Consider the following 26,807-nt stretch of genomic DNA (forward strand, 5'->3'; position numbering starts at 1 on the left):
TTGCCCCAGAGCTGGAGTGCTCAACACCATGGAGACTCCTCTCTACAAGAGACTCTTGAGCCAGGCACAGCCTTGCCCCAGGCCCCTCGATAGGAGGATTCAGATGGCTGGGTTTATCCTATCAGGAGCGCAGACCCAAGCACTAGAGGTAGCCATAGAGCGCTTGGGTCCCCAACAAGCCCCTTAGTAATACTACTGTCACGCTGGTAGGACGTCAAGTTGCTACATGTTCTCCATTCTCTTTCAGGCCAGGGTTGACTAGATGGAACACTGTGGTCCTCTTCCAGAGAAGAAAAGTTACAGCGCTTGAAGAGAGCATATAAAGCCAGTGTTAGAAATACTGAAATGGAATCAACAGTGTTCGTGCCTGAGTGTAGATTTTGTGGTCTTAAAGGTAAGCTATTCATGAAAACCTCAGGTCCAATTCTTTTTCATGCAGTTATTTTCACTTTATAGGAGAAGAAAAAAGAATCCAACCATATATTACTTGGGGCTGAAGGCATGCCTTGTGATTGTTTATAATATGATAATGTCTTGTGGGAGGGCAGGACATTATTCTCACTATGAGATGAGAAAACCAAGCCTCAAGAGTCAAAAGTGAGTTGCCCAAAGTCATGAAGGTTATGTAGTCAAGACTTGACAGCAAGTTCTACTTTTTTGATCCTGGCAGTGGCTGCTATTTTCTGTTACAATTCAATTTATCAAGATATGAAACAAAATATTCCCAAGACAGTTTATCAAAGGACAAAACATTAGTGGAGTAGTATGTTTTTAAAGTTAATTTACATGCATTTTTGCTTTTCCCAGCTTTTTATTTTGAAAAATTTTCAGAATTCAGAAAAATTTAAAAATAGAATACCTGTGTGCACTTTACCAAGATAAAACAATTTTTAATATTTTGCCACATTTATGAATGCTTCCTAAATATTTATATACACCTATTATATGTATATATATTTATACTGGCATGTGTAAATTTAAGTATCTATACATCTATTTGCTCTTTTTCCTGATTCATTTATAAATGAATTGCAAACATGCCACTTAACTCTTGTACCTCAGCATCATTTCCTTTTTTTTTTTTTTTTAAAGATTTTATTTTTATTTACTCATGAGAGAGAGAGAGAGGCAGAGGGAGAAGCAGGCTCCATGCAGGGAGCCTAACGTGGGACTCGATCCCGGGTCTCCAGGATCAGGCCCTCGGCTGAAGGCGGCACTAAACCGCTGAGCCCCCCGGGCTGCCCCTCAGCATCATTTCCTAAGGATAAAGATACTCTCCTAATAACCAAAATACCATTATCAAACCAAAAACAAAACAAAAGAAACTAAGGAAAGTAAAAACAGCTTCATAACATCACTTAATACCTATTCCATATTTAAATTTCCCTAGTTTTCCTAAAGTACCTTTTATAGATTTTTTTCTTACTCAACATCAAAATAATGTCATACATTATATTACTTGGCTGTTATATCTCTGTACTTTTTACGTCTAGAATAGTCCCTCTACTTTTCTTTTTTTCCTATGACAATGGATTTTTTTTTTTTAAAGAGTCAAGGCTGTTATCTTGTTGAATATACCATGTTCTAGATTTGTCTGTGTGTTTCATCAGAGGTTCACTTGTTCATCTATACTGCAGATTTCCTGTAAGTGGAAGTGAAGTCCAGTGGCCTCCCTCAATCAGCTACATGCCAAGAATACTTTATGGCAATGTAAGCTTTTGATCGCACTGCCTCAGGGAGATGTAACATGAAGATGTCTCACTATTAGTAATTTAAAATTGGATTACATGGTTTAAGGGGTAACTGCTATTGTTTTCCACTGAAAAGTTAAAATTTTCCCTTTGCCTGGAATAAAAGAATCTCTGCAGGACACTTTGGCACTGCGTCAACACCGTGTAACCCAACCATCTTCTACCAATTATTTTAGCATGGGCTGCAAAATGGCTATTTTTATTTTTTTTATTTTATTATTTTATTTTATTATTATTTTTTTAAATGGCGATTTGTAATTCCATCATTCCCCCTATGTTTAATATCTGGCATTCTTAAGAAAAGTTTTTCTTTCTCACACTTCTCTTTCTTTTGGTAGTGGGGGGTGTAGTTATTTATGGCTTTCTGGATTTTGTTCAAATCAATGTGTTGTAAAGGGTTTCTGTCATTGTTTTTGATACTCAAATTATCCCAGTATTGACCAGGAAGAGCTCCTTCTAGTGTACTCTGTTGTCCTTTTGACATAATCCTTTCAACTCTTGAGAATTTTCTTGCTTTCAAACACAACAGGATTCTCAGGCACAGCTTGGGCTTTCCTTGCCTCGGGTCTGGAATGAGCCATTTCTCCAAGAAGCTCTAGTTCCTTTTGGTGGAGAATGGTAACAAGAAATCAAATATGGGTGTGCCATGCATTTTAATTTTTGGTGAAATTATTCCAATAGATTTATCTCAATTATTATCTTCTTAAATAAAGGAATTTCTTTTTAAATTAATTTATTCATTTTAGAGAGAGAGAGAGAGGACACACCCATGAGGGAGGGGTTGGGGAAGAGGGGGAGAGAGAATCTCAAGCAGACTCCCCATCGAGTACAGAACCCAATGCTGGGCTTGATCCTAGGACCCTAAGATCATGATCTGAGCCAAAGTCAAGAGTCAGACACTCAACCAGCTGAGACACCCAGGCCCCAAGAAGGACTTTCTTCTGTGCACCAAATAATGGCCTGAGTGCCCAGGATTTAGTAGAGGACAACACAGACAGTCTCTGCCTCTGTGGTGTCTAATGAGGGAGACAAACAACAGCAAAGAGTAATGTGTAGTAACAGTAATATGTTGAATGCTGAAGAGTGCTATGGCAAAAATTGCAGCAGGGAGAGGGAACATGGACAAACAAGTTGGGGAGTAAAACCATAATTTTAAATTGCATGGTCAGGGAAGGGTGCATGGAGAAGGTACTATTCAGGACAATGGCACATGGATATCTGGGGAAGAGCCTGGGACATGCAGATCAAAGGCTGCCAGGCAGGAGCACACAAGCTATGTTATAGGAACAAGGCCAGTGTGACTGGAGGAGAGAGAGCAGTGCAGAGTGGGAGGAGCTAGTGGGTGCAGATTGTGTGGTCACTGTGAGAACTGTGACTTTCACTCTGAGGGACATGGGCAGCCATTGGAGGGCTGTGAATAGAGAAGTGACCAGATCTGACTTGCATTTTAACAGGAGCACACTGACTACTGACATGGGGAAAGCCTACTGGGGGGTTCGAAGCAGAAGCAGGGAGAGGGGTAGGAGGGTAGAACAGTGGTCCAGGGGGAGACGATGGACCAGGGTGATAGTAGTGGAGGGAGTAAGAAGTAGTCAGATGCAAGGTACATTTTGAAGGCATATCCAACAAGATTTGTTGACAGTTTTTATGTGGATTTTGAAAGAAGACAAGAGTTAAGAATAACTTTGGGTTTGGTCCTGAACAACGAGTAGGATGAAGTTAACATAATTGGATTGGAGAAAATTAGGGTTAGTAGACATCAAACGGAGGCTAAGTAAGCAGGTGGACTTATGAACCTAGAGTTTAGATGAGAAGTTTGGGTTGGAGAAGCAAAATGTAAGTTGACAACATATAAATAGCATTTATTTTATTTATTTTATTTATTTTATTTATTTTATTTATTTTATTTATTTTATTTATTTTATTTTATTTTATTCAATTTGCCAACATATAACATAACACTCATTGCTCATCTCATCGTACACCCTCCTTAATGAAAAATATGGAGTGTTTCACAAATTTGCGTGTCATCCTTACACAGGGGCCATGCTAATCTCCTCTGTATTGTTCTAATTTTAGTACATGTGCTGCCGAAGAGAGCACTATATGTGGCATTTAAAGCCATGCAGTGGGGACACCTGGGTGGCTCAGCAGTTGAACATCTGCCTTTGACTCAGGGTGTGATCCTGGGGTCCGGGATCGAGTCCCACATCCGGCTCCTGCATGGAGCCTGCTTCTCCCTCTGCCTGTGTCTCTGCCTCTCTCTCTCTCTGTCTCTCATGAATAAATAAATAACATCTTAAAAAAAATAAAGGCATGCAGTGGATGAGATAACAAAGCAAATAAGTCTAGAAGCAGATGAGAAAAAGTCTTTGGTTAGATCTGAAAGCTAGGGGAGGTGAGGGAGATCCAGCCAGGACCAAGGAGGAGGGGCCAGTGGGATGGGCAGTACACCTGGAGAGTCTAGTGTCCTGGTCCCTAGAAACCTCCAAAGAAGTCAATAATTACAGCATGTTAATGTGTCTTTTAAACACAGGTAGAATTTTAATTCCAATATTTGACCTTATAGTCAATCAGCTTCAATATATAAAACCACAAACAAAATATATGGGGTAACATTTCTAAAAAGACATTTTAGAAAGAAGTTATAGTTCCTAAGAGATTAATTGCAAAACCACTGTGCCTAATACTCCCATCTCTCAGAATACAGCACACGCAGATCCCCGCAGTATGTGGGGGACGAGTGCAAATGCACCGCACCCTCTTTAGAAGGTCAGCAGTAACGCCCTTTTGTCTCCACAAGCTAGTGAGGGTAAGAGCCACAGGCGGGGGCCAGACGACCAGGAAACCACCACCAGGTGATGATGGTTAATGGCTTCACTTATACATAACTTTTTTTCTTAAAGATTTTACTTATTCATCCCCAAGACCCACAGAGAGAGGCAGAGACACAGGCAGAGGGAGAAGCAGGCCCCCGCGGGACTCGATCCCTGGACCTGGGGAGCACGGCCAGAGCCCAAGGCGGACGCCCAACCACTGAGGCACCCAGGCGCCCCCCCATACATGACTTTTTATGTAACAAGGGTCTCTAGAAGCCATTGTACTACCTCAAAGGAGTGACTCACTGAATTTGGACTGATGCGAAGTCGATCTTCCTGCCTCCCCCTGGGACAAGGAGGACAACCTTGTGTCCACGTGGATGGCCGCTTCCGATCTCTGTGATGAGCATCAGCTCTCGCCACAAATCTCACTTCACCAGGAAGACTTCCTTGTATGATGACCTCGACTCACCCACTGTACTTCATTTCCCTGAAGCACATTGACCACACTATAAATTAGATTTCTAGTTTCTTTACGTATTAAGATATGTATTATTTTACAGATATTAATGAGTGGAGGTACATACTGAGCATCTCTCTCCATTAGCACTGTAAGCACCGTAAGAACAGAGACCTTGTTTGTGGTTTTCTTGCTGTTTCTCCAGCACTGAGGCTAGGACCTGCCATAGGGGCGGTCCAGACGTATTTGCCACATCAATAAACGAATGAATGAAAGCAATGGCCATTAACTCTCATTTACCATGAAAAATGGCTACAGCAAATTCCTCTGGTTCTCTCATTCCCCGGCCCCACTAATGACTTGGAATTCCTAAAGGCCCTTAGAGCATCTCGAACTGTCCAAATGGGAAAAGGTAAAGCCTTAGAGGCAGGCCTTCCTTCGCTGTGAGGCGCATGCCCTACCTCTGCTGGATCTCCAGCCCCTGGACCCTTTTGTGCAATAGGTGTACAATAGGTGTACAAGCTGCTCGAAGTGTGGCCACGGACACCCGGACGTCGCTGTTGTTATGCTGATCTCGTTATCCTGAAAAAGAACAGCGGAAATCCAATGTTGCTTTAACAAAGATTACAGCAAAGGGAAATAGTGGCATTCACAGAATCATTCTCCACTGGAAGGCTAAACCTTCAGAATAATGTAAATCCACTGTATAATGCGGCATGAATGAATTCATCTATGGTTCTGTAATCTGCATACATCTGTCCCTCCCTTAAAGCAGAATGTACTTTAATTAAAGCCCTAACACTCTGATTAAAGATGATAATCCTTTTGCACTGTGAACTTGTGATAAGTATGTTCAATTTGTATCCATTTAAAAGACAGTTGCTGCCTTTTGACCCAAGCTTGCTTCCATGGCTGTCTGTGAAACCTAATATTTATCTAAGATTAAGTTCTGCTTAAATCCTCTTCTCTGTCTTTAGCTGTTTGCAGCACTCACAGTGTGGGTTTTTTTGTTTTTTTGTGGTTTTTTTTTGGGGGGGGGGGTAAAGGAAGAAACCAGTGTTATTTCTTTTGACAGATGCTGGTAACTTTGGGGATATAGTCGATCTTCATAATATTATTTTATTACAATTCAATGAAAAGGAGCAGAATCTTGATTTTAATTCAATTTTATATTCTTCTGCTGGTCCCAGCCATGAAGGATAGTGGGCTCTGGGAACTGCACAGAGATCACTGATAAAGTAGATATTACAGCGATTAAAGATTACATCTGGTCTAGAGCTGGAGTATTTCTTAACTGCAAAATGGAGAAAAACAGGGTTTTAAAATATTATTACACAAAGTATGAGGCAACCAATTGCAGTTCTCTTCACCCTCCCAAGAGACAAACTGTGGCTCAGAGAGGTTCAATAACTTTCCCAATTCTCCCAGTTAACAAGCAGCTGAGCTGGGATTGGAACCCAGCTCTGATTCGAGACCCTTTTGCTCCACACTCTGCTACGTCATCCCAGCAGCTCCCCATGGATACACAAGGTTCATAGTCTGTTCAGAACAGCAACGACAACAAAAATGCAAATTTCCCTATTTTAAAGGCTGTGAGCAGATAGCTGTTCTACTTTGCCAAGAAAATCAGTCAGTGTATCCAGGAAATTAGGCATCAGTGGCAGGTAAATCATTTATTACTTTTACAAAAACTAGATTTTTAAAAATTGCTTCTGTGTTAGTTTTTACATACTTTTAATCAATTTGAGCCTCTATAGTTTTATTTAATTTATTCTAGTTCTCCTCTCCTACCCTCTATCCAACTCTCCCCCCTCCCACCATACCAATACATTCGCGTATAAGGGGATCATTTAGGGTCAATGACTCAACCATTTGCCTGGTTGGTATTGCTTGTGACCTGTTTTGCCCTCACTGTGACCCCAGTGAGTATTCCTGGGTGTCCCTCCTGGAGTCTCCCACCCGCAGCATATCAGGTACCATCCTCTACCCATCCTGATGCCTCTGTAGTTGGGGTCCAGCATCCAGCAGACACTCAAATACTCAAGGCTGCAGGTGGACCTCTTGGAGATGACAGCATGGTCCTCACACTGACAAGATGATGGGAAGCACATAAGCTGAGGGTGTGGACTTGGGACACGCCTCTGAGATCCAACTTGCTCCCATCTAGAGGGTGAAATGAGGCAACCTGCCTAAGGAAACCACTAGACAGAGAAAAACAGATGGACGAGAACCGAGATTTCCTGTCTCCTGATCTTCACTCTCTCCACTATTCCATAAGGTGAAAAGAATAACATTTATCTATTAACAGGTTACTTATATTCTTTTTTTTTTTGAATAGGTATTAGCAGCAGCTTTCTTTTTTAAAAAATATTTTATTTATTCATGAGAGACACACAGAGAGAGAGGCAGAGACACAGGCAGGGGGAGAGGAAGGCTCCTTGTGGGACTCAGGTTCCCTGATGTGGGACTGGATCCTGGATCCCGGGATCACGGCCTGAGCCGAAGGCAGTTAGATGCTCAACCCCTGAGCCACCCAGGCGTCCCAGCAGCAGCTTTCAATAAAGGATGAATGTTTAATGTAATTTAAGCAAAAGTAAAGAGAATTGAGGCATATATTTAAGGAAGTAGGTGAGCAGTTCTCAGTATGAAAGAGGCCACAAGGGAATACAGTACTAAATCTAAATACTTAGATTTAGATCTGAGTTTCCTGGAGGCCAAGTTGAAAATGGAAAGACGTCTGGGTTATATAGCACTCATCATCTAATAAAAGAAATATTCAAGGTTTATCATAAAAGCTTCATCCAAACGTTAAGCTTGAGTGAAGTTGTCAGCTATATTATAAGAGATAGTGTCTTCAATAAACTTTTATAAGTGATATGTGGCAATTCTTGATAGAATTCATTCTAAGTCTTGGTTCTGTCTAAAATCAGCATTTCTTTGGGAACCTAAAGCACTAGGGTTCAGATATGTTGTTGTAACTTGATTTGACTCAGGATAAAGTTTAAAGTCTTAAAAGCAAATGTGCTCAAATATCAATGTGAAAATAATTTACTGGTAAGGTTTTCTTTTTTAATGATATAAATCTATATTTTATTTTATTTTTTTTTAAGGACAATGATGACCGTTTTTAATGATTCTTGTTCAAAACATTGCTGATCCCCTCATGTTTGCTCCTCCAGGTTGAAGGAAACTTTGTCTCTAGAGATATCTGTAACTTACAGAACTTTTATGAAATGTTGTTTTGTAAACAAATTAAAATATTTATCTTTTCTCCCTACCTGTAACCCTCCAGAGTCCAGAAACTCTCAGTGAGTATTCTTTCTTTTATAGCAATTGTAAATCATCTGCGTAGATTGGGTGGGAATCTGTATTGTAACCAGATACCATTGGAAGGATTGGTGTGTATTATTTCTTTTTTTTTTCTTTTCTAATGTAGACTCACTGCCCTCTCTCACCCTCATCCTTCATTGTCTAGGCCTAAGAATCTGTATTATTAACAAACACTGGGGGCACCTGGGTGGCTCAGTTGGTTAAACCTCTTACTCTTGGTTTCAGCTCAGGTCATGATCTCAGGGTCATGAGATTGGCCCCTGTGTCGGGCTCTGCACTCAGCATGGAGTCTGCTTGAGATTTTCTGCCTCTGCCTCTCCCTCACCCTCTCCCTCTGCCCCTCCTCCTGCTCACACTCAATTTCTCTCTCTAAAATAAGTAAATTAACAAAATCTTTAAAAATACAAAAAAACAAAAAATAAGCTCTGGTTCTGATCCAGGTGGCCAGTGGGGCACATTTGAAGAAATACCAATCTAGAAGAAAATTATTCCTATGTTCCTTAGCTTTGATCCGCCTCTTTGAATATAAATTTTCCCCACTTGGTTTTGATTAGCAGCCAATAGCCTGAAATTGATGTTTCAGGGAAGACAGAGGAAATACATAGGCTCTGGGTTGTTGAGCCTCCTATGCTTTGTATTCCAGGCATACACGAAGTAAAGATGGGGTCTGCTTAATGAACTCAAAGCTTGAGGAGTGAAGGGGGCCATGAAAAAGGTTGAGGGTAAGTGAAGGAAGAGCAGTCATAAGGGCCAGCCTGGAAACTCCAAAGCTGATCTTTGCTGCTTTGCTATTTTCCAAGGCCCAGTCCTGCCTGGCTTCTGCAGTGCACAGAGGCAATCTGTGCCTCACCTCGCTGTCTCTGCCTATGGTTTATGCAAAGCCCTTCCGAGAAGTCCATTCTGAATCAGAGAGGTAGGGCTAAAGTGGGGGTCCACTGGGGTCTGCGGATTCCTAAGGATTCATGGTGGATTTCAGGGGCCCTGAACTCCCTGAAATCATACATGAATATTTTGTGTGTATGTGTATATGTGTATTTTTGTGAAAAGAGTTTCCAGTTACAACTTTCATCAGATGCTCAAAGGGATTAGAAAGGATCCCAAAGAATGGAGAATCGCTACAAATTCCTGGTGCAGCAGAGCTCCATGTTCACGTTGGTGTGTTCCATCATGCTGCAGCCTCAGGTCAGTTAGCTGACAACCTCCTTGGTGACAGCTAGGTCACCAAGTCTCTCTATATAGGAGCCACTCTCCCTGCCCAATCTGAGGATTATGGTAGCAAAGCTGTCAGCCTTAATTTTGACAAATTGTTTTGGGTAATTAGTCCCTTTTAATTGCTCATGGAAATAGTAATTTTAGGTGACAAGATTATTATATGCTGCTTGTTAATGGGTCCTCCAGGGTCAAGAAAACACCTCTGGGATTGCTATGACCTGTTCTCTTCCATCTTTGGCATTCCCCCTTGAAATCACCAGAAAAGACGTTTAGTAAAGTCAGTTCCCACTCTGTGAAAGGTACAGAGCACGAGTTTCCTTTTATCCATTTGCCAAGTGAAGGATTAGAGGAGGACTTTCAACTTTTCCCTGCTACTCACTGCCAGCCGATGCCAGGCTTCACAGACTAGCTGATCATTAACTCGAAGGGCTGAGGAAGTTTCTGGCCCTTCTCTTTGCTTATTTACCCATTCAACCAAGTTGCTTTACAAGCGAGTGAGTTTTAAATAAATAGAGTCCTAGGTGATAAAATATTTGGCTCTCAGCTCAAGTTGAGTATTTTCATTGCTTTTCACTTCACTGAACAGGAGGGTCGGTCTGACCAGTAGGTCAGGGCAGATCCAGGTAATGGTTCACCATGTGCCTGCTCAGGGGAGCAGTGGATGGAAGGCAGAGAACTCTTCTTGGCACTTTAGGAGGCTGGGAATTGACTGCCTGTTTACTAACTGTGTCATTCTGGGCCAGTTGTTTGACCTCCTTAAGCCCTCATTTCATCATCTGTCAAAGGGGATAAAAATAATAGCTAGCTCATAGTTCAACCGTAAGGACTAAATGATATCATAAATACCCAGCATATAACACGAACTGAAGCAAACAAAAAAGATAGCATCTATTATCATTACAGTCCATTTCTCCTTCCGAAATCCAGATCTTATTAAGAAGTCTGAATTAGTGGGGAGGTAAAAAAAAACCCACAAATATTACATTCATACCCAACTTATCTCCATGTCTTCCAAGCTTGTTAAGGTAGGCACACCTAATCCCATGTATACTGAAATGTATAACGATCTAAAATGATGCAGATGAAGGGCACCTGGCTGGCTTAGCTAGTGAGCATGTGACTCTTGATCTTGAGGTCATGAGTTCAAGCCCCAAGGTTGGCATAGAGCTTACTTACAAAAAATAAAATGATGCATATGAAGATAGAAATGACCACATTGCTATCTATTCAAGGCAGTTAACACGGATTTCAGTGTGCATAACCACGTTCCCTGAAATCAAATATTTCTTGTGAAACTGACAATAAAAGAATTTGCAGAGGACCCAATTTTTCTCTCTGGTTTTTCTTGATGGAAAAAACCCAAAGACACTACCTTCATGGTGACTTTTCTTTTTTTAAAGATTTTATTTATTTATTCATGAAATACACAGAGGAGAGAGAGAGGCAGAGACACAGGCAGAGGGAGAAGCAGGCTCCATGCAGGGAGCCCGACGTGGGACTCAATCCCGAGACTCCAGGATCACGCCCTGGGCCGAAGGCAGGCACTAAACTGCTGAGCCACCCAGGGATTCCCCAGGGTGACTTTTCAAAACAGTTTCTTTTTTAGAAAAATATGTTTGTTCTTCTCCCCTGGTTTCATATTTATCTTAAAAATTTTATTCCTAGTCTTTAGAAACTAAATTTTAACAAATTTGCTCCTTCACAGAGCTGGTTCTTAGGTTTATGCATTTCATTTCATATTTTCCTGATCAAATTTCATAAGGGTCAGGGATCACACTTATGGGTATTTCCTGATGTCTGCAATCATACCTCTTTCTCTATTTACTCTTCAGCAAGGGCTGCAGCAGGCAAACTCAAATATTGCATGACAGAGTAAAATGTCATCTCAAGAGTAATGGCTAGCTCTCCAGTAATACCCTCAAGTAAGAAGCTCCTGCTCTAAGAACTGGCAATAGGATAGAGAGCTGGAGCTTTGTGTGTCTAGGATGGCAAAGATCTCTCCTTTTCTTGTCCTGAACACTAAGCTTCCCCAAGCCTTAAAAAAGGGAAGGGAGAGTGCTTAAAATGATCCCAGCTAACTTATTTAGATAGAGGCTTGCTGGAGTCTCCAGAAATATGAATTATACGGAAGGCTAGAGGGTTCAGCAGTTTGCATCTATGTAACGGAAAATAACACAAAGCACATATGCTATGGAGATTGGAATATTTGTCTGGTTTCTACACAAAAGATAAACCCACTTATTCAGTAGTGATATTACCTGCTCTTCTAGCTCCTGTGATCCACATGACACATCTTGACCAGATCAGCTTGCCCCATGTATTCCGATGGAATGCCAGCAACGGCCTCAGCCTCTAATCTCCAACTTCCCAACAGCAGCTTGGATTTCATGGCCAGATATCAGAACTGTGCAGCCCAATCCTTCCCTGAAAATTTGCAGTTCAGGTTGTAATGTTGAAATCATATATTATTTGTGACATTTTTATATAGTTCTTATCCATGTGCTAAAAGAGTAATAGAGAGTGGTTTTATAAAACCCCTTTCTCTTGAAAAATGAATTTGTTGTAAAGGAATTTAATACTTAACATTAAATTAAATTAAATTAAAATTTCATCTTGGAATAAGTTAGCTAAGTTAGTCTAATAATTAAAATTTTAGAACTCCTGGATTGTAACATTTGGAGTTTCATATGCAGCATTAATTAAGCTCACATCAAAATAGATTAGCCACTTGTAGATACAGTTACCAGTCACTCTGTTTCTGGAACCAATCCAGAAATGTTGGAACATTGTCAGGCACTTACTAGGTGTTGGACAAGTGACAGAAATTGATGATGCACATTTAGAATATCTACAGAAAAGAAAGTGTCAGTGTAAAGTAGGTGTATATGAGAAAGCCGCCCTCCAGGAAATTTGACCATACTTTTCTACCACCTGCATGATTTCAGTGTACCATAGAATAGGATTAGAGGCCTATTTCTGCCTATGTTCATGATTTTATCATGGAACATAACAATTCTAGACCACACATTTATAGTCAGATGCAAAAAAGGATCCTGATTTTTTTCAGAACTCACAAATGACTAAATTGCCTTCTAGCATTTTTCTTGTCTTTTGAGGAAATGTTCTGAGGAGGCTATATTTTTAAATCTCATTTCAATAATCACCCAATAGGCTGAGGAATTAGTAACAAGTGAGTTTAGACTTGAGTTCAAGATGTAAAAATCATCCTTTTGTGTGACTGTGCTCTGGTGGAGTTACTGCCTCCTGGGGGGTTTCTAAAGCCGTGTGCTTGGAAGTTGGGAAGCAGGGGTGGGTGGTGGGTGGAGGATGGCTGACATGCTTGTGTAGTGTGTAATGTTGTGTGCAGATATTTATATGGTTGTGGCTCAAATAAAGTTTAAGTCCAACTATAATAAAGGTTCTTTGCATCCTGAAACCACTGCCACATGAGTGAGGCGCAGGGTGGGGTTCCCTGTTGGTGGTCAACAGGGTCTAGTCTGGTTGAGTCTGAAGGGGCCTGCTTCTGCTTAGAAAATGATCTTATATTTTAATCAGTGACAATAGACAACTCCCTGAGAGGTGCATCCATTTGAGGACTTCTTTTGACAGTAGATATGCTTGAAATATGATTTTTAAGGTACCCCAATAACTGACCATCAAATACACAGATCAGAGCTAAAAGTAATGTAGAATAACACTGCAGTCACTAGTGAGGTTTTCACTTTGTTTCATATCCTTTTTAGACCACGTGGAACATTTCATAATGTTCTCCATAAGACTCTCAGCTCCTGGAAAATCTCCTTTATTTTCCTTTTTATGGGAGAAGAAGAGGTTATGAAAGAGGGAGAAGAATGAAATAATTGTAGTTAATCATCCTCTCAGTTCCTGATTAGGAGTGTGTATGTGCCTGCCCACCTAAGTTTGTAAATGTGTATTTTCCCCACTAGTTATTTCCCATCTCAGAAAATGGTATCAGCCGAACAAACCAGAAACCTAGTTTTTAAAAAAATATTTTATTTATTTATTCATGAGAGACACACAGAGAGAGGGAGAGACACAGGCAGAGGGAGAAGCAGGCTCCCTGCGGGGAGCCCAATGTGGGACTCGATCCCAGGACCCTGGAATCACAACCTGAGCCAAAGGCAGATGCTCAACCACTGAGCCACGCAGGGGCCCCTCTTTGGTGATTCTGTCTCCTTCCAGTCAATCACCAAATCCTGTTAATTGATTTTCCTAAATATTTCTTCAGTTCCCTTCAAACTAGGGTTACACTAGGAAGATACCAATTTGTTCTAATTCCTATATTATGTTGAGAACATTCATCATTTTTCATGAACTTGGGTTATGACCTCCCAGCTTGGCTTCATTTGAAAGACCATGTCTCCCATCTACCCACAGACTGCCATGGAGTAGTCCTCTGTAGGTAATCTGCTCACCCGTGCCTGCCCTATGTTGGGGTATTGGCTTTCACTTCACTAATTCCACCTTTCCCACTCATTTCATCTTGCCCTCCTTAAGCACTCTGCAAGAATCAGGCTCAAAAAACTCTCTCCTGGTTATTCCTAAGTATGGCTGTTTGTGTACAATTTTTAATATGTTTGTTCCTTTGTTCATTCATTCATTATAAATACATATCCCTCCTTCTTCCCTAAAATAATTAGAGTAGAGACAGGTTATAAGGATAATACGAGCACATCAAAATAGTATAGATTAAAATAAGTGGGAAAAATAGGGAAGTGTGAAGGGAGGGGACATCACTGGCACAGAGCCTGGAGCTGATCCCAAGATGCATAGATGATGCATCCCATACAGTCTATTCTGTATAGAGCCTGGAAGATGGCAGGCCCTAAACTGGCTTTGGGCTAGCTAGCACTGCTCCTTAACGAGAAAAGTTTAGTGTCTCTAAGATAAAATGTGAACTAATAATTAGGAGAAGAACAACTAGTCCCGATTCTAAGAGGTCACACTGTGTGGTATGGTGAGGAGCAGGGGCCCTGGAGCAGATGGCCTGGGCATGGGAGGTGGGGTGAGTGGTGGTCAGCAGTGGTACACATTAGGATCACCAGGGAAGCCTTTAAAAAACATCATCTGGGGCCCTTCCTCAGGACAACTAAGTACGAATCTCTGGGAATGGGACTGGGAAGCCCTATTTAAAAAATTTCCCCTGATGATTTGCTGCCAAGGTCAATGATTTAGAAGGATGGAAAGTCTGTGAATATGACAGGACATTCCTCCCGGAGAACTTCTACAAATCTTTAGGTGTGTCTCCCCTGGAATAGTTCTATAAAGATCAAGCTCTTTCATTTGAGTCTCAATGTCAGGAACAGTGTGTATACACACACACACAGACACAGACACACATATTTTAATTGAAGTATAATTGACAAATAAAACTATATATTTACAGTGTACAGGGTGATATTTGATATACATATACATTGTGAAATGATTAACACAATCAAGTGAATTGACACCATCCACTACCTTACATAGTCCCCCCCCTTTTTTTTTTTTTACAATAGTCAAGATATGGAAAGAAATCCTAAGTGTTGATCAATGAATGAATAAAGAGAATGTGGCATATGCACACAATAGACTATTATTCACCCATAAAAAGGATGAAATCCTGTCATTTTTAACAACAGGGATAAAACTGGAGGGCATCATGCTAGGTAAAATAAACCAGACAAAGAAAGACAAATACTGCATACTAATACTTATATGTGGAATAGTTAAACAAAAAGAAGTCAAGCTCCTAGACACAAAGAATAGAATGGTGGCTACCAGGGGCTAGGGTGAGGGAAATACAGATATGTTGGTTAAATTGATCTGAGGATACAAATTTTAGCTACAAGATGAATATACTCTGGGAATCACAGCGTGGTGATTATATTCAATAATGCTATATTACATACTTGAAATTTGCTATAAGAGTAAACCTTAAGTACCCTTACCACGGAATAAAATTTTTTAAGAGAAATTTTTTATCCCTTCTGAAATGTATGTGTTGAATTTCTGATCCTTAGCGTGGCTGTATTTGGAGATGGGACCTGTAAGAAATTATGAAGGTAAAGGAGATCATAGGGTGGGGCCTTGATTGGCTAGCAGTAGTGTACTTATAAGAAGGGACTCTAGAGAGCTCACTCCAGAATTGTGAGAAAATAGATTTCTGTTGCTTAAGCAACCTAATATTTTGTCAGCTTGAGCTGATTAAGACATGATTTATATGTATATAATTGTACATATATGAATTATATATGTGTGTGTATATGTGTAATTTATGTGTATAACTCATTCACTCTTAGAATATACCAGGCACAGTGCAACTGTGTGTGTGTGTGTGTGTAGTATATAATGATATATATACAAAAATAAACACCAACAAAGCCATCATAGATAGATGATAGATGGATAGATATAGATAAAAGCTAATGTATAGCTAACTGCCTGTCAACTTAATCTTGCCCAAATGTTGTTCTTAACCAACCTTTCAGAGTAATATGTGTATATTATTCAATGTAATGTGCTATGTGAATTCATTAACAACCATGAGCAGCTCGTTAGTTCCATGTTTCACTTCTAAGCAATAACAAACTCAGTAATTGACACACTTAAATGCTTAGTAAAACTAAATCTTTGGTCCAAAATACACCAAATAACCTCCTGGCTTATTTGTATAGAATGTTATTTAGTGCTTTGTACCCTGTAGATCCTTAACAAGGGCTATAAACCATCAAGCTCAGGGATTATAACAAAGTCAGCTTGAATTTTATTTCCATCTCTTAAAAATATAGCTCTTAACATTTGGGACTCATTTTGGAGATTGTTGATAAAATCTATGGGCCCATTCTGCAGGAGAAGGCACATCACACATATATTCCCAAATTTGTATTAAATTTCATGGATCCAGACACTTGCCTCTGGCTGTTCATGGCAGGATACCTCGTGTCCCCCATTCCAGACTTCCTGTAGGTGGCCCTTGCCATATTTCTGTCCTCTCCAGGTTCTGGCAATTGCTCCCCCCTATCCAGCTGTTCCCAGCTCACTATCCTTTCTTGTTCCTACATCCTGACCGCTCCCTTTGTAAATAGTAATTCTTCCAGTACCTCGGTTCCATTGTGCCACCTGATTCCTGGAATACAGCCTCCAAAATATATCTGGGGACCCCAAACCATTTTGAAAAACATGGACTTACAACTCCATTCCACATGAAGATCTTTCAGTTACTTTTTTTTTTTTTTACTGCAAAACAGAAGTTAGTTTTTTTCTTAACTGGTGGAACACTTTTTAAAAGATAATCTTCTATACAAGGATATTTACTCTTACATGTAAAAATTCTCATGGAATTACCAGGGCTTATAGCTTGAGAAACATGGTGCTTGACTTATTTTCTTAACTGGCTGCTGGGCATCACATGTATGAAAGAATTGAAAGCTTGAGTAAAAGACAGATAAATGGCCTCTGTTGCTTGCCTCTAAGCTACGGTCTCGTCATCCTGTCATGGAAGGAAATTAAAATTGTCTGACACATATTGAGTTTCATAAAGCCACACTGTTCCTCTATGGGATCCTGTGTGCCTGTAGAAGTCAGTACCACAAGTAGGTTTTTTGAGGATTTGATCTACAATCTTCATTGGGAATTAGAGCTAAGTAAATTCATATTTAGTTATCAGGGTCTCTCTTTGTCCCTTTTAAAAAATAAAAGAACTATATAAATGTTTCTTTCCTCAGTCCTTCAGGACTTTTTCTATCTTCAGAGAATCCAAAAATAATATTCAGTTCCTCCTAAGATGAATAACTGAAATACTTGTAATTTGCAACCTGCTTAATTATTAACTCCTCAACTGTTCTATTTCTGGTTTGCTTTTTTATTCTCCCCAAATAGGTATTGCTCAATCCAGAATCAATTTATAATTTGTTTTTCTAAGCACTGAGCATGACAGTTTTCACTAGCAAACAAAAGCCCACCTTTAAACCACTTTTCCCCCCAAAACTTTAAACTTGATTTAAATATTATTTTTTATAAGTATAAAAATCATCAAAGAACCTAGAAACCAATATTACATATTTTGTAGAGGATTAGTAAAGAATTAGCCACAAAAGGCAGTAATTTAGGATTGTGCCTATTTTTTCTAAATTTCTTAGAAAAGCTGTTACTCTACAGTAGCTTATAATCATTACCATCATGAAACACTGTAGACATTCCAGAGTTAGAGAAACCATCTGAGTAATGTGATTTTTTCTCCATGCCCTATCAGAATAAGATGAATGAATTATTTAAGATTTAGGTTTTTCTGGGACACCTGGGTGGCTCAGTGGTTGACAGTCTGCCTTGGGCTCAGGGTGTGATCCTGGGGTCCTAGGATTGTGTCCCACATCAGGCTCCCTGCAGGGAAACTGCTTCTCCCTCTCCCTGTCTCTGCCTCTCTCTCTGTCTCTCACAAATAAATAAATAAAATCTTTAAAAAAAGAAAAAAAGATTTAGGTTCTTCTTTTTCATATCACTTTATTTTTCTTCTGAGTTTAAGATCCTTTGCATTTACATGTCTTCCCAACATGGCAAATAACAAAAACTAATGAAGAGGCAAACAAAATGCTAGTTATGTTTTACTTACTCTGGGTAAATAATCAGCAGTGGAAACTAGTCCACTACTTAGATATATTTCCTACACTTCACTGTCCTGCCTTCCTCTTTCTTCCACTGGGCCTCTGGAGAAGTCACCTCTTAGAGAGCTGGTTCCATGATTGATTTAAGGTTGCAACACCATGGATCTACTCTAAGTCAACAAGCAAATGATAGAAAAAAATGTATTTATAAAGAACTTATTTTGTGCAAGTCACAGTGATAGGTGTTATAGGAGAGCAAAACACAGTAATTTCCTTAAATGACGTATAACCTACTAAGTTTGAGGCACTAAGACAAATGGGTGCATAGTTATAATTCAAAAGATAATCTGATAGACTCCAAAAGAGACATAGAAATAAAAGTGTTTGGGGAGTCAACAGAGGCAATGATCATATGGAGTGGAAAGGATTTGAAAGGGGTTCTTGGACAAGGTGGATATTTGAGACAAGCTTTATTTAAGAGCCACAATTTGAAAGAGTCTTTGGGAAGGGTATTTTCATCAAAAATAAAACCATGAAATAAGACAGAAAGAAAATAATAGGACATGGCTATTCTAGTCATATCCTATTTGGCTGAAAAGGTAACTTTTGTGGAACCCTACAAGTCAGGTTAAGGAGATCAGGCCTTGAGCCTAGGCAAAGGGAGGTGGCTGAGAGGCATAAAGTAGGACTGATGAGGAGGCTGTTGGAGGTAAATGGGAGGAGGGGGAGGAAGGTAGAGATAAGTGCCCATAGCAAGAAACTGCATCTGGGTGTGAATGACCAAGACTTGACCGCTACCTTCCAGAATATCAAGGTTGCGGGGAGGGCAGAGATGGATTAGAGACAAGTTGAACCTGCCAAAGACATCATTTTCTTGTTAGACTAGTCAGCTCCCCTACTTGTGAAGGTCACTGCCTTCACATTTTCACCTAATAAGTTAAGCAGCTTACATATTTCAGAATAAAAATTCCCTTTTCATGTGAAGATGATGTGTTTCCAAAGTCTTTCTTTTGCTAAAAGGCAAAGGAAAGTTCAAGCATAACAGAGCCAGGAGCAGCAGCTATGGAAGAGAATGGCATCTAAAGGAAGAGATGTCGGCCATGGTCTCAGTATTTGTGCAGATAAAACACTTTCTGGCTTTGTGACTAATAAAAAATTAGCTTTCCCAGAAAGAAAAAAATGTATGAATTCAATGTTAAAATGTAAGGACTCAATGAAATTCTGACACATTGTACAACATGGATAAAAACCTTGAAAACATTATGCTAGGTGGAGTACGCCAGACACAAAAAGGCAAATATTGCATGATTTTTCTTATTTGAGATACCTAGAGTAGTCAAATTTATAGAGAAAGAAAGTAGAATAGTGGTTACCAAGGGCTGATGGAAAGAAGACAAGGGAGTTATTGTTTAATGGGTACAGTTTCAGTTCGGGATGATGAGAAGGTTCTGGAGACGGATGGTGGTGATGGTTGCACAGAAATGTGAATGTACATAACACCACTGAATTGGATACTCGAAAAAAGGTTACAGTGTCAAATGTTATGGCATGTATATTTTACTACAATTTTTTAAAGAGCAAAGGTCTTAAAAAAAAAAAGAGCAAAGGTCTATTTTGTGTTTCTATGATGCCAAATTCCAGTTCACTAATTTTTAGAGAGAAAGTTCACACTCTGATCTGATAGGATCATGCCCGCAGGTTGGCCTTTCTACACGGACCTCTGTTCTATAGGAGAAGTCATGGTCTCTAAGAAGTTTGCATGGGGAATTAGGAATCAGAGCAAAAGGAGTTGGGTATGGTAGTGGCTACCAGAAGAGAGATTGGCCTAACATTCTTGTCCTCAATGTAGAAATATATCTGCCAAGGAGGTCTGAATCTTTGCATTAGCCAGTCTGAGTACTCTTCCTCAAGATAGTGTAGCCAACCAAGGTTATTTTTCAAAGCACAGTTCATCATAGTCACAAATGCAGTGAGAAAATATGATGAACACATCAATAGCTATCAGAAAGAATGATTAAATCTAAAATACTCACTAGAGAGAAAAGGAGTGACATCCGGGAATATTTCTACAGGATCAAAGTCTGATTTTAAAGTGAAATTTTCCTGTATCAACCCAATATGCATTGCCCTTGGCATAAATGCTTTGGTGTCTCAGTGACAGTAGAAGACCAATTAATAAGGCTGTTTATCTTTGCAGGTTGACATAGCACATACGGGACTCTGTAGGATTGAAATATGCTACCAAAGAAGGAAAGAACATGATGTGAAGTGGAAGAAGCTGATAAGAAAAAAATGAGAAGAAATGTTGAGAGGGAAGGGAGACTAGCAAGGAAGGAAAGCAGTTGTGAAATAATGTTATGAGAAGGAAGAGGTCTATTAGGGTTCTGCAAGATGGAGAGCTAACATATCCCCAAGGTGCTGGAAACAGCTGCAAAAGCTGTATGAAATAGTTTTAGAAGAGAATTAAAATATGCTTTAAAAAGAAAATTTAAAGTCAGAGTGGTGACCTGAGTGGATACCTGTCTATCTGGAGGCTAGGATTTAAAGTTCATGTAGGCATAAGCCTCATTTTGGGTGAGGCAAGGTGTTGGAACTAAGATCCCCAAAATCTAAGGCCCTCAGATCCAAAAAACACATATTTCCCCAAGTAATCCAAATTCCATGCTTGATCCTTATTCAGACTTGGAGCTTAAATTTATATCATATTCCAGGAAGCCTCACTTAAAAATATAAACAGAAAATTCGGTCAGGAAATTGATGCCCTGGCACTCCTTGCATAAGTAAATGCAAAACCCACACAGGAGAACACAGACACACCTAGGTGGCAAGGGATCCTCACAAAATGACAAGACTTACTGAAGATGAGCCCATGATAAAAAAGTCATAGAATAGCAAGTAACAATTTTTGTGTGAGGTACAGGCAGTGGACACAAGATACGGGAGGATTAGACCCAATAATGTGAGTTACTAGAATGGAACTTAGAAAGTAACAACCAGGGGCACCTGGGTGGCTCAGTGGTTGAGCGTCTGCCTTTGGCTCAGGTCATGATCCTGGGGTCCTGGGGTCGAGTCCCACATTGGGCTCCCCGCAGGGAGCCTACTTCTCCCTCTGCCTGTGTCTCTCCCTCTCTCTGTGTGTCTCTCATGAATAAATAAATAAAATCTTAAAAAAAATAACCACCAAAGAAAAGATCTTTAACATTATTAAAGCTATCACAGAAGTAATTAAAACACAGGAATGAGAAATGGAAAAAGACAAGGCCACTTTGAATAATGTTGATGCTGCTGCTGCTAATAATAGTACTAATAATAGTGCTAATAATAGTACTAATAATAGTGCTAATAATAGTATGAGGTATTAGTACTTTTCCATTTTATAGAAAACGCAGCATGACATCATCACCTCCCAGAAGCCCCTTCTCCTAATATCAACACTGTGGGTTTGGATTTTAACACATGACTTTGTGGGGGGTGAGGGGGTGGGGGAATGGATAGGCACAAATTTTCAGTCTATATTCTAGAGTACAGGGTCTTAACCACTACACCAAACCAAAGAGCAAATTTTATTTCCAAATGAAATTCCAGATTCCAAAAACTTTCAAGATTTCAAAATTACAAAAGTGAAAAAACTTATAAAGAAAACTCAGTGAATGAATTAAACAGCAGATTAAGCACAGGTGAAGAAAGAATAAGTGTAAAACAACTGAAAAAAAAATCTGAAAATATAGCACAGAAAGAAAAAAAGATGGAAAATATAAAAGCAAGAGTAAGAAATATGAGAATAAAATGAAAAGAACCAACATATTTCTAACAGAAGGTTGTAGTAGGAGAGGGTAGAGAGAACAATAAGTAGGCAATATTTAAAAATGTAATGACAGAAATTTCCAGAATTGGTGAAAGATATGAATGTTCAAGAAGTGCAGTGTAAGTAAAGGTAAATCACATGAGGACATTTTTTAGTGAAACTAAGAAAACTAAGAAAATATCAAAAGCAAGCAAAAAAAAAAAAAAGAGTGGGATTCCCTATAAATAATTAGATTAATAGCACATATCTCAATAGCAGCCATAAATTCTAGAAGATTCTTTATCTGAAAGATAATATCTTCCGAGTCCTGAGGAAAGATTTTTTAACCCTGAGTTTTATACTCAGGTAGAACATCCTTCAAGCACAAGAACAAAATAAAAATCCTACACTTAGATTCTTGCTGAAAGAACTAATTAAAGGATGTAGTTCCAGGGAAAAAATGAACTCAGAAGAATGTGTAGGATACAAGGAGCAATGGTGAGCAAAGAGACTGGAAAACATTGAGAAATCAATTTAGGGAATTAAACAGTGCTAGGTAACATTAAATGGAAAACTGAAATGTGATCAATTGAAGGTCCTCAATGCTCCCATCACCAGGGAGGAGAAGAAAGATATTTGGAACAGTGTTAGAGTTCACTAAGTTACTTGCGTGTATTAAAACATGAGGGCTTTATCAAAAGAATTGAGATTGAATGTTGAATTTTCAAATAATTAGAGGGGGAAAAATAAAGGAAAATTTGATTACAGTAGTAGAAGGAAAAAAGGAGAAGAAAGAGAAAGAATAGAAATAGCATGGGAAAGTGGGAACAAACATAAGGTGATGGAAATAAACGTAACAGTGCTCACAGGAAGTACGAATGAACTCCTTGGTCCATGAGACTGAGAAGTAAAGCCAAATCCAGCTATATTCCATATATGGGAGAACTTCTGAAACTTAATGACATAGAAGGTTGACATTAATGAGACAGGAAAAAAAATGTCAGATTTATATTTCCAACAGGATGGAGAAGTAGGTATAAGAAAACCCTCTGCCACCCCAAAACACCTAGATCTGCATAGATCGCTAAAGGACACTTTCAAATGTTTTATTAAACTCACAAGAAAATAGGGGAAATTCTTATAAGACAGAAGCAGCAAAGAGGAAGCCCGGACCACAGAAGCAGATGAACACAAACACAGAAACTGGAGCCGCTCTGGATCCGGGGTCAGCGGCTCCAGCTCAGGGGTCAGCGGCTCCAGCTCAGGGGTCAGCGGCTCCAGCTCCGGGTCAGCGGCTCTAGATCGGGGGTCCGCGGCTGTAGGTCGGGGGTCAGCAGCTCTAGATCAGGGGTCCGCAGCTCTAGCCTCGGAGCCAAGCCCAGCCTGCCCTCCGTGTTGTCAAGCGTTAGCGAACCGGGCCAGGCCCGGCGTTCACATGCTGTCTCTGGCTCCCCGTGCAGAACTGAGTGGTTTAGACAGAAATCATATGACCCGAAAACGCTGAACTATATCTATCCCTCTAGAGGAAAAGTTTGCTGACCCTTGCTCCCGGGGTCCAGAGACCTGAGGATTCATGGCTGCCGGGGTTGGCGTGAGGTGAGGAGTGAGAGCGGGAGCCCAGGCCTCCCGTCTGAGCACCGTGAGGACGATTACGTGGAGACTCCTCCAAAAGACACCATCGAAATGAATCTCCTCTCTGTAAAGGGGGAGTTGAGGGGACATCTGACTGTTTGCAAAGGGTGCAGGCCAGGAAACCTGTCAGCGCGCTGGGCGTTACTCTGAGGCTGGTGCTCATTGCCCACCAGGCCCCCCAGGCCCACCAGGCCCCCCAGGCCCACCAGGCCCGCCGGCCCCCCAGGCACGGAAGCCCACCAGGCCCACCAGGCCCCTCAGGCCCCCCAGGCCCGGAGGCCCACCAGGCCCACCAGGCCCCTCAGGCCCCCCAGGCCCACCAGGCCCACCAGGCCACCACAAAAGCAGCCGGCTGGCTCCGAGGTCCACTTCCACCGGTGTTTTCTCTGCATCTGCCAGCTGTATTCTAAAGAAGGTGTTACCAGCATTTCCTCTCTGTTGCTTCTGTGCATTTTAAAAAAACAGTTTATTTATTTGAGAGAGAGAGAGGGAGAGAGCGAGTGAGCAGGGGGAGGAGCAGGGGCAGAGGGAGAAGCAGGCTCCCTGCTGAGTGGGGAGCCCTATACAGGGCTGGATCCTGGGACCTCGACCATGACCTGAGCCGAAGGCAGGTGCTTAACTGACTGAGCCACCCAGGTGCCCCATTTCTGTACATTTTTTCATTCGCTGTGGAAGACTGACTAGTCTCAAGGGAATAGTTTCATCCTTCAGGGCCTGACAGGGCTGGCGGCTGCCTGCAGGCAGAGGACACATTGGGTTCTCTCCCAAAAGCAGGCCACTACGACATCATGGCACGACTACCTTGGGGCAAGCCACCCGTGGCCGGTGGGAGACCTCCTGTGGAAGCCAGGGCCTGTGATCCCATCTCATATATTAGTCCTTTATTTCTCTGCTCATAACCCCCCTTTAATCTCCACACCATCAATAAATCTTGTCACTCACTGCAGGCTGATCACAGCTATTAGGGTGCGGAATTAAGGAAATTTCCTGTTTTTATGCTTGTAGCCAAGCTTAGAGAGAGAACAGCAACTGCCCCTGGAAGGCCAAATGTGAGATGGCAAAAGATGGTCTTCAGAGCACGGGGCTGTGGTTGGAGCCACAGGACTGGCTAAGATGACGGGCTGCCACCAGGACACGTTTGTGTGACATGTAGCCATTGCCAGAAACCTGGAGAGCAGTAGCAGGTGAAGATACAAGCTGACGGTTATGGCAAGACTATTGATATATAAAAAAGAGGTGAAACTTTATAGTCACTAGCTGGGAAGTCATTTGGTACTTGAATAAATCTTAGGAAACGAGGTTCTATAGGATAGACAGATGGAAACAATGGCTCCAGGTAGCAGCCCTCACAGAGGATTCACATCTTCATAAATGCTTCACTACTGAAAGGGATTCAGCATCCATTGCAGATAATGAGAGATCACTGAAGGACACGGCGATTGCTGGGGGACTTCCCAGCACCTCTTAAATCACATTACTATGATACGTTTGATTCCATATCCAGGTAAAAACCCAAAGAAGAGTCGCCACTACCTGACTTGCGGTTATGTCCCGTCATTTTCAGCTGAGGCCCAACATAGTTCTAGATATCTGGGACAACAGAAGGATGGCCAGGTTGGTATATCCTGAGAGTGGAGGCAGTAGTGTTCGGGGCTCAGAGGCCAGGTTACCTGCCTCTAAATCTAGGTTCTGATGAGATTAGGAAGACAAGCCACCTTACTGTACCTATTTCCCCATTAAGGGCAGCCTGGGTGGCTCAGCAGTTGGGTGCCTGCCTTTAGCCCAGAGCATGATCCTGGAGTCCTGAGATCGAGTCCCACGTCGGGCTCCCCGCAGGGGGCCTGCTTCTCCCTCTGCCTGTGTCTCTGCCTCTCTCTGTGTGTCTCTCATGAATGAATGAATGAATGAATGAATGAATAAATAAATTCTATTAAAAATATATTTCCCCATTAAGTAAGAGGGCTAATGTTAGTGCGTAGCTCATAGACCTGTTGCTGATCAAATGACTTCATACACGTAAGGCCCCTAGAAGAGTGTCTGGGGTGTGGTTAGTGCTCAGTGCACGTCGGCTGATCTACTAGGTGTTCAGGCAAAGGCCTGAACAGAGTCAAGTCCGGGATCTGTTGTTCAAGAGCTTAGATTCAGGTGTCGGTGTCTGCGCAACGAACCCCCTTAAAGCAATAAGGTGCTGCCATGTCTCATGATTCCGTGGGAGAGTGGCCTCAGAGGAGCGGTTTTCCTGTGGCTCTCACTGGGGTTTCTTGTATGGCCACAGCCATACGGTGGCTGGGGCTGGAGTCACTTGGAGACCGGAACCTACTGGAGTGTCCCAGATGCCTTCTTCCCTCCGCGTGTGGTGCTTTAGTGCTTGTCGCCTGGCGTCTCTCTCCACGGAGCCTCCCATCCTCCCCCCAGCTCCCCCCAGTCCCCGTGTGGCCTCCCTTCCAGCAGGGGCTGACTTCTCGCACCGTCTTTCTCCTCAGAACACCACAGCAGCAGCTGCCCAGGCCTTCCCTCGCGCTTAGGTCCAGGGCTGGCACGGTGTCCCAGGGGAGACAGCAGTCACAAGGTCACCTAGAGCCAGGGCGGAGGGAAGGGACTGCAGGCTCACTGGTATGGTCTCACGGGGCTTTGCAGAGGGGAAAGGAGCGATGCCTTCAGTTCCATTTTCCCCCTCATTTGACAAGGATCAGACTCCACTCCTCTTTATTTTCACATCACCTCACACCTAACTGATCATAAATGGTTCTCCCCAGTCCCAGTCTTCTCCCCACTTTCATCCAGCCTGTACCAACTCTCATGTTAGCCTTCCAGAAGCACAGTCTTTGTTTCCATGCCCAAGAAAGGTTAACTATTTAGTACTGTCTACATGATAAAGTGTGGACACCTTAGGCTGTTATTCAAAGGTCCACGGGCTTGTGTCTGAGAAGATGAGGTTGGGGATAGGTTGGAGAATGCCGGAAGCTAAACTCACATCCCAATAATTACTGCCTTCTAGCTTTATCAAGCCTAACAGGTGCACAAACAACACAAAGGAAACATATGAATAATGTATCATTTCTTTTCATCATGAGAACAGACCACAGAGGCGACAAGGGTCAGCAGCCTGCAGGGATGAAGAAACGGCCAGATTTTAACAAAAGGGCACCTGGAAATTCATTCCTTCCTCCTGGGAAGGGTCTCATTATCACCCCAAAGCAAACTGCTACCTTG

At 41.4% G+C, this 26,807-nt stretch overlaps 1 protein-coding gene, 1 long non-coding RNA gene and 2 other non-coding genes across 15 annotated transcripts in view; 2 read left to right on the plus strand and 2 right to left on the minus strand.

Moving 5' to 3' along the window:
- The window catches only part of LOC112674720 (uncharacterized), a 34,755-nt gene extending 34,361 nt beyond the window's left edge, over positions 1–394 (plus strand). The window contains exon 4 of the transcript XR_004803407.2: positions 248–394. This is a non-coding gene — a transcript (uncharacterized LOC112674720). The remainder of the gene's footprint in view (positions 1–247) is intronic.
- The window catches only part of CCDC148 (coiled-coil domain containing 148), a 281,502-nt gene that overhangs the window by 11,598 nt on the left and 243,097 nt on the right, over positions 1–26,807 (minus strand). For 9 of the 12 annotated variants that reach the window (XM_049106215.1, XM_049106213.1, XM_049106210.1 and 6 more), the window contains one exon: positions 4,877–5,612. In XM_049106215.1, coding sequence (XP_048962172.1) covers positions 5,451–5,612 — 162 coding nt within the window. In that variant the 3' untranslated portion in view covers positions 4,877–5,450. Of the gene's footprint in view, positions 1–3,674; positions 5,613–11,858; positions 11,997–26,807 lie in introns of those variants that run through there. The other 3 variants (XM_049106212.1, XM_049106211.1, XM_049106216.1) reach the window with 3 other exon arrangements.
- On the minus strand, positions 3,748–3,854 carry LOC112674767 (U6 spliceosomal RNA). The gene has a single exon (XR_003145575.1). It is a non-coding gene; the product is annotated as a U6 spliceosomal RNA (small nuclear RNA).
- LOC112674722 (uncharacterized) lies at positions 7,004–21,317 on the plus strand. The gene is made up of 6 exons (XR_004803406.2): positions 7,004–7,308; positions 9,004–9,082; positions 9,161–9,273; positions 9,408–9,542; positions 11,843–12,015; positions 20,376–21,317. It is a non-coding gene; the product is annotated as an uncharacterized LOC112674722 (long non-coding RNA).

Source organism: Canis lupus, chromosome 36, assembly GCF_003254725.2.
Source record: "Canis lupus dingo isolate Sandy chromosome 36, ASM325472v2, whole genome shotgun sequence".
In the NCBI taxonomy this organism is placed as follows: Eukaryota; Metazoa; Chordata; class Mammalia; order Carnivora; family Canidae; genus Canis; species Canis lupus.